The sequence below is a fragment of the Propithecus coquereli genome, unplaced genomic scaffold (assembly GCF_000956105.1).
Source record: "Propithecus coquereli isolate 6110/MARCELLA unplaced genomic scaffold, Pcoq_1.0 Scaffold54, whole genome shotgun sequence".
Lineage (NCBI taxonomy): Eukaryota > Metazoa > Chordata > Mammalia > Primates > Indriidae > Propithecus > Propithecus coquereli.
Window position 1 is genome coordinate 6,113,061 of NW_012151285.1, and position 7,997 is coordinate 6,121,057.

The window sequence follows — 7,997 nt, forward strand, 5'->3', positions numbered from 1 at the left end:
CAGATTGAGCATCCAAAATCTGAAATCCTCCAGTGAGCATTTCCTTTGAATGTCATGCCGGTGCTCAAAAACTTTCAGATTTTGGAGCATGAAATTTCAGATTTTTGGATTTGGGATGCTCTGCTTATATTGGTGATGTTAAGTTTGACTACTCAATAAAGGTAGTGCCCCCAAGATTGCTCCACTGTAAAGGTATTCTGTCAACATATTTTAAGAATCCCAAATCCTATGGCTTGATCCTTGTATTTGAGTATTCACAGTGTTCAGAAAATGGTGTCTATACTATAAGGAGACATGTGGTATAGTGGAAGAAATCATGTTAAAACAAATAAAAATACCAAAGAACTACAAAGTAAATGTGAAAAATGCAAAAAATTACATTATTGAAGGATGAGGAGGCGTTGAAAAGCACAGGTCTCACACAGATGCCTATAGTGCTCCCAGTGGTGCCAGATTTTCCTATTTTTAAAATAGAAACCAGAATTCCATATTTTTATGTGAAATTTTGTGATTGATAAAACAACTGTGAGAAGACCCCAAGACATATTGGACTACTCGTTTGGGTCATCTATCCCAAAGGGATGCTGGAGTGTTTGATAGAGGGTGAGGTCAGCCATAAGAATGGGAGTAGTTTTATGGAGGAATTTGAAAGATTAAGGACTATGGTGTGGAAAGAATGTGTGGAAGACTTGGGAGGAGAGTAAGCAAGTCATCTGTGGGAATGGTGAATAGATTTTCTTGGCTCAAAGAGAGACTCCAAGGTAAGGTGAGTGTATCAACAGGGACAATTTGAGAAAGATGTTAAGAAATGAATGTCTAATAATGAAGGGATAGTGAGAACATCTGCTAGTTTGTGAGGAAAGGAAATCTATTATACTTTGATTTGTTCTTTTCTTCTGATTGTCTTGGTTTTAGTTTAGTTTACTAACAAATTCTTTGCCCTCTACCAGCTTCGGGCTCTGTATTCGATGTACCTTCGGAAAACAAAGAGTTTGAATAAGTTGCTTTATCACCTGTTCAGGCTCATGCCAGAAAACCCAACCTATTCAGAGACAGCTATTGAGCTCTCAAATAAGGACCCTAAAACATTCTTTACTGAGGAACTCCAGCTGAGTATTAGAGGTCAGTAAGATACGTGTTTGCGTTCTGTCTTAAAGACTAGGTTCATACTAGGTTGTATTAAACTCTTTGCTAGGGCTATGGAGAATAATACCAAACCATGGGTCCTGGCTTTGAGAATGTTGAAATGCAAGATTTTTCATATTTCTCGAAATAGAATAGATAATTAGATCTTATGGATAAGGTTGTGAAGAATTTAATACATTTTTGAAGCTTAGCATGTTGAGACTATTATCTTTTAGTCTGTAAACAAATATTTGTCATATGATAACGTTTTGTAGGCATGTAAATAAGTAGCCTTCAGTTGGGGAAACAAAGATGAATAAAATTTATTTCCTTCACTCTTAGAGCTCAAATTTGAGCTGAGAGGGTAGACGTACATGCATCAAGCTGTACTATAACAATATAAACAATTTACTAAGAATAGGAATTTTTTAAATGCCTTGAAGATCTGAGAATGGACTGCATCTTGTGAGTATTGAGGTGGGTATTCTAGGACTTTTACACAGCAGCTCAGCGAGCTCTGGAGAAGGTAAAGGAGACCAAACTTCTTTTCATAATTTGTAACACGGAGAATCTTTTTGTAAATATGTGTTACATTTTATTTGTAGTTTTTCATGTGAAATATACAGTGCTATTTCTAGGCAGATTTTTTCAGTGTCAATCGGGATTTTTACTTTTTTTTACTTCTTTTTGCTGTTCTTATGGTTCATTTTGAATGTATGGGAGGATGCTAATACTCCAGTGTTCAGGTTTCTCTGCTATGTTTGTTTTATGAGCTATGGCACTATTGTTGAGGAATTAAAGATGCCTTTCTAAGGAAAATTAGAAAGTCTATTATTAGTCCATTATTATTCTATGTAAGAAATACGTGTTATTAACCAAGAATTTGTTTTTTCCTCAGAAACAGCAACTCTGCCACACCATATTCCACACTTGGCTTGTTCAGTCTATCACATGACATTAAAAGACTTGCCTGCCATGGTTAGGCTGTGGTGGAATAGCAGTGAGAAGCGTGTTTTCAATATTGTAGATAGATTCACAAGCAAGTATGTCAGCAATGTTCTTTCTTTCCAAGAAATATCTTCTGTGCAAACAAGTACGCAACTATTTAATGGCATGACGGTTAGTATTGTCTTGGCTTTGTCTAGAAAAGTTGTTTGAATATCGGTTATGTCTGTCATTGTGAATTGTAATAAAACTGTGGTCTTTGATTCAGAATTTATAGAAATTGTCCACCTTATTTTCTGATTCTTGTGTATCAAATCTCAACATTATTTTATGTGTGGATTGAAATGGTAATATAATTTCATTTACCAACCAAAGAGTTTTTGAGCATTCATTAGTTCATTCAAAATATATATCGGAATACTTAGACGCCAAGCACTGTGTATCAATCACCTGGGAAATGAACACTTTAGTAGGGTTGGATTCCTGTCTTGTAATAAGATAAAATCTAATAAAGGGAAAAGAGTGATACTGATAATGATTTTTGCGTTGGAAAGTAGAAAGTGGCACATTAAGAGAAAGAGTGCTCTGTGATCCGAGTGGGAAAGGTAAGGCTCATCTGGCTGAGGGGATTAGGTGAGACTTTATGGAGGAAGATTAATTTAAGGTGGGTAGGATTTTGTTATGGGGAAAATGAAGACAAAGGCATTTAACACAGAAAAAATAGTATGGCAAGAGCTAAAAGCATGGAGATGAGAATGTCATTTCTGTGATTGCCCAAGTAATGATGAATAACCCAGTATTCATATAGAATAGGGTTCCCAAAGGTAAATAGAGAGCAGACTGCTTGCCAACATTGGATCAGAAATTTATTAGGAAAGCCTTCAAATAACAATCTAAAGTATTTAGTTCTATTTAACCACTGGAGACTTTCCATTCATGCAATAGCATGGTCAGAGTTATAATCTGTGAAATTGCTCTGACCGCAATATATAGATAGCATGAGTTGTTAGCATAGAGCTTGGATTCAAACAAATAGTTGGGAAGCAAAGATATAGGGCCTGAGTGAGGCAGTATCAGTGGAAACATAAAAGCGAAGGGATGTGAGAGATTTTGTGGTGGTAATTTAGCTAAACTTACAACTAGTTAATATCTAGGTTGAGGTAGAAGAAGAAATTTCAGATTATGCTATGGTTTTTAGCTTGGAAATAGGAAAGTAAGATTAAGTTTGTAAAGGATGATAATGTGTGTTTTATGTTGAGTTTGCAGTGCTAGTATGAAAATTCAAAAAAATCAGGTATAAATGTTTTGGCAGTTGATGGTTGGTTCCAAAGCTCAGGAGAATAATGTGATAGAGAAAGATTTGGTAGACATAGAAGTGATATTTGATTCTCTGGGTGTGGAAGAGAAGGGATAATTAATAACCCATTCTGTCATTTGTCTACTCAAGAACTATTTATTATGTTGTAAGCCTAATTTAATAAAACATACTTTTTTATGAGCAATGCATTTCTTTTAAAATAAACTTTGTATGTCATAAAATCACTAATAAACATGCCAGGTTTTATTTAAACCTATTTATTGAATATCTCACATCAGATAAATAAATTTGTTTGTCTGCATTTTCCTTAAATGAAGACTTTAACTGCTAATAGTCAACCTGTCAAAATGTTTTTCGAGTGAATGAAAGGAATTTGGCAAAAAAAGTTATCTTTCTTGTGTTACAGGTTAAAGCTCGAGCTACTACTCGAGAAGTAATGGCTACTTATACAATTGAGGACATAGTCATTGAACTTATTATACAACTGCCTTCGAATTACCCACTGGGTTCAATAACGGTGGAAAGTGGGAAAAGAGTTGGGGTGGCTGTTCAGCAGTGGCGGAACTGGATGCTGCAGTTAAGCACTTACCTCACCCATCAGGCAAGTTTCCACTTACACATTTGGCTTTCCAAACTAGAAAGAGATCATCTGTTTTAAAGGACAGTTAAACACAAAATACATCTCTTCTGCCTAAGATAAAAATAGATATTAAATTTCCTTGGATAAACGGTTTGAAACTGCTATATCTGTTTTAATTTTTAAGGCTTTGGGATTTATTTTCTAGTGTTTGAGAGGGATTGACTTTTTTTCATTGATATTGTAGAAGATGTAAGACCATACATGATATTAAATAATTTGAAGAGAATCTTTTGAAAGATACTAGACAGATGAATTCTTTCTGAGCTACTTTTATTCTTTGATTTCAACTCTCCTTTGGTTAGAGAAATCCTACTACTCTCAAAGACCTTTGACTTTTAATCAAATTATAGGTCTTCAGTTCTGTTTGCATACTGTGATGTATCTTAGACAATCTACCGTAAAGAAATTATTTTAAAACAAATATGTTCACCAATATTGTAGAACTGGAAAAAAATCAGTTGAGAAGGTGAGATAATTTTATCATTTTTAGTTAAAAATCAGGAGAACTGATCTAAATGATTTAATTATTAAAAGTTTTATCATACAACAAGCTGACACTATAAGACTTGAAGTATTGGTTCAAAAGCCTTCAAAGTCTATCTTTAATGGAGAAAAATTATATGTGACTTAAAATTTGGGAGGTTTTTCAAAAAACTAGCATTTATGAAACTTGGGAATGTGAATGTGGCCAAGCAGTTTCTCTTCTTTCAGAATTATAATTCAACTTTAAAATTTGTGAAATTGAACACAAATAACATTGGTGGTCTTCAATGTACAGTGACCCTTATTTTTCCTTCTTGTTAACAGAATGGAAGTATAATGGAAGGCTTAGCATTATGGAAAAATAATGTAGACAAACGTTTTGAGGGTGTTGAAGATTGTATGATCTGTTTCTCAGTCATTCATGGTTTCAACTATTCTCTTCCCAAAAAAGCCTGTAGAACATGTAAGAAAAAGTTCCATTCAGCGTGCTTGGTAAGTGTAAAGAGAAATGAACTTAACTATATATATACACACATATATATGTGTGTGCGTGTGTATATATGTATATGTATATATGTGTGTATAAATTAAAAAGTAACTTTGGGGGAAAACAATGTATATTAAACTTTAATTGTAGTTAATGGGAAATATATTAAAAAGTAATTTTTCAAAATCTGCAAAAGATAATTACTAATTTACTGAGGCTGTGGTGGCATCAAAGTACTTTAATAAAGGGGTGTTTCTAATACAGCTGTCAACACACAAGAAATAAATGATCTTGTGAGATCCAGACCATTGAGGAGAGAACAAGAATTGGAATCGGAGGCCATCTGACATCAGAGCCCTGTGCTCTTTTTAAACATCACATTGAAAAGGAGGTTGCCCTATGTTCAGTTGCTTTGCAGGAGATCTTCCTCATATCTTAGTGGTGTGTGCACGAGCCTAGGTAGAAAGAATCTTCGTGTAGCCTTTGCAAGTAATACTCAGTTGTGCTGATTTTGGAAATAAAAATGTTAGCATTCTTCCCTTTTCATTTTATCACTTGAAGGTTACTTTAGATGTATATATGTGAGATGACAGCTTCAAAAAGTTCCTTTAACATTTAAAACCTTTTCTTTTTCAGTACAAATGGTTTACATCTAGCAACAAATCCACTTGTCCACTCTGTCGTGAGACCTTTTTCTGAGATTTTTTTCACTGGAAGTGATTCCTGAAGTAAATCAAACAAAGGCATTGGTTTGGATCAATCTTAAAGTGGTGATGTGTGGAAGCCAGTGACCGTTACCTTTACAGAGGACCTTTTCTGGAAAATTATTTTGGTTAATATAATAATAATTCTGAAATCAGGTTTACTTATCTTTAGATTGCTTTGTAAATGTTTAGAAACCTTTTCTTTTACAAAAGAATATTACATATTTGAGAGAAAATATTTATATTAATGGTTTAATCTCTTTGTATATTTAAAAATAAATATGAAAAAAATCCCAAATTACAGAATTGGAATTTGTGAAAACATTGTACAACTATATTATACTGATAAACCCATTCAGTTTGTTGATCTATGTTCTAGAACAGTCCAGGTGAAGCAAAATGAATTGAGAGAGGTGATTTACATCTACAGATATTTTAAGACTTTATTAGTTATGACAATAAAATTAGTAGTATTCTGATTATAGATTATTTTAATGATAAAATGATACTAAGTTATTAATATGGCTTATCTTAAGCTATTTGAAGCATGCTCTGAAATCCTGTATAAAAGAGTAAAAACTGAACTTTAAGGGTGCCTCCATTTATCAAGGGTTGTGAAATTCAGAAAATTAAATTCATAACACTGACCTTTTGCTTGTGGAAGAATTATTTCTATGTAGTAGTGAAATTTACATTGTAAACTTGTCAATGAATTTATTATTGAGTTTGAGTCTCCCAAGGGTGAGAATTTGAAAGAAATAATAATTTAATTATTTTATTTATAAGCAGAATGGTAGTTATTCCTCTGTTAAGAGGGAAGAAATAAATGAACATTATTGAAACTTAAAGATTGGTAGAAAAAACAAAACATTTAAAAATATTATAGGAAGCTTTCAATTTTGTAAACAAATTTTTGCTGTTCTTACTAGGCAAAGTTACACTAAATAAGGGATTTAGGGGAGCAAATTTTTTTCAGCCTTTGGAAGTGAAAGTTAAGGATTTTAACACTAAGTAAAATTCTATATAACAAGCTGCAGTGGAGTAGATGAAAGCCTACCTTTTTGCCACAGCACTATTACCCTTAAAAATTGGACCCATTACAAAAGTAATTCATGTAACCAAAAAATTTGTACCCCGCTAATATTCTGAAATTTAAAAAAATGGGCTCAAAATATAAAAGGGTGGAAATTTGGAACTTGCAATAATTTCATCGCAGTCTTCCATTTCATGGGAAACAGCGTATCTAATAGCGAGGTTACCTGAAAGATCAGCTAATCATCTGTGTTGCAAATGTTTAACTGGCAAAAAGCAACTCATGTCAAATAAAATTACTGCTTACCATCAACTGGGTAAAATGACTGTTATTAAAATAGTACGAATGTGGTCAGAGGATTGTAGCTGAGAGTGAGGTATTGTGTATGGGTCATAGATCTCTAGAGTTGTATTTGTAGATACATTGTCCTACCCAGTTTTGTCTCCCTCCTGCATTTTTCTGTGTAGTATTTATTATCTTCTAGCCTTGAAGCTCAAAGAGTAAGTGAAGTACAGATAGCAAAATTTTACTACCTCTTGTTAACCCCTTTCTTAAAATGTTCTTTTATCTATGTCTCTCTCTGGTATAGTAATCCCAAAGGATTGTGTTGCTCCCCTATGAAAGTTATACACTTTTCCTTTAAAAATAGTTTTATAATAAGACTTTGTTTATAACCTTTCCAGTATTGGTATTTCTTGGCTTCTGACCCAGACCCCAAGTAGAAAAGAAAAGGGAATATTGGAGCATTGTTTTTCCACATTAGTATTAGGGCATCAGGTTCTTGGTGAAACACTATAATTAAGTAGTTATAATTATAACTATAACTATATTATATTATAGTTGTAACTACTCTTCGTAACTTAGGACTGAATACATTTCTCTAAAATTTGTAAGTATAATTGTAAAGCTTGTTACTGTTTATATGCTAAAGAAAAAGCTTTCCAAAATAAGACTGAAATTTAGAATACCACATTAATTAAAGTTTTATTTATATAGCTTTGACAACTGTAACAAAAAGGATAGCAGCCCTTAAAATTTTAATATAAGGACAGTTAAAAATTGCATGAGATTCAAAGCCCGTTAGCAAAATTATTAATTTAAAACCACCCAAAAGAGATTGCAAATTTTAAAATTTATTTTTGACTCTTTTATTTATCACGTGCTCTAATGTATGTACATAAATTCTGTGGCTTAAATAATATGTTATTGGTACATTTTGTGGTGTGAATAATTAATGTTATTATTTGATTGTTATACCATAT

General features: G+C 32.9%; 1 protein-coding gene across 1 annotated transcript in view; it reads left to right on the forward strand.

Moving 5' to 3' along the window:
- Positions 1-5,842, forward strand: part of LTN1 (listerin E3 ubiquitin protein ligase 1) — an 86,724-nt gene extending 80,882 nt beyond the window's left edge. Inside the window, exons 22-26 of the mRNA XM_012657343.1 lie at positions 951-1,122; positions 2,024-2,244; positions 3,795-3,989; positions 4,836-5,003; positions 5,635-5,842. Of these exons, the coding sequence (XP_012512797.1) occupies positions 951-1,122; positions 2,024-2,244; positions 3,795-3,989; positions 4,836-5,003; positions 5,635-5,697 (819 nt within the window). The 3' untranslated portion in view covers positions 5,698-5,842. The remainder of the gene's footprint in view (positions 1-950; positions 1,123-2,023; positions 2,245-3,794; positions 3,990-4,835; positions 5,004-5,634) is intronic.
- The last annotated feature ends 2,155 nt before the right edge of the window (positions 5,843-7,997 follow it).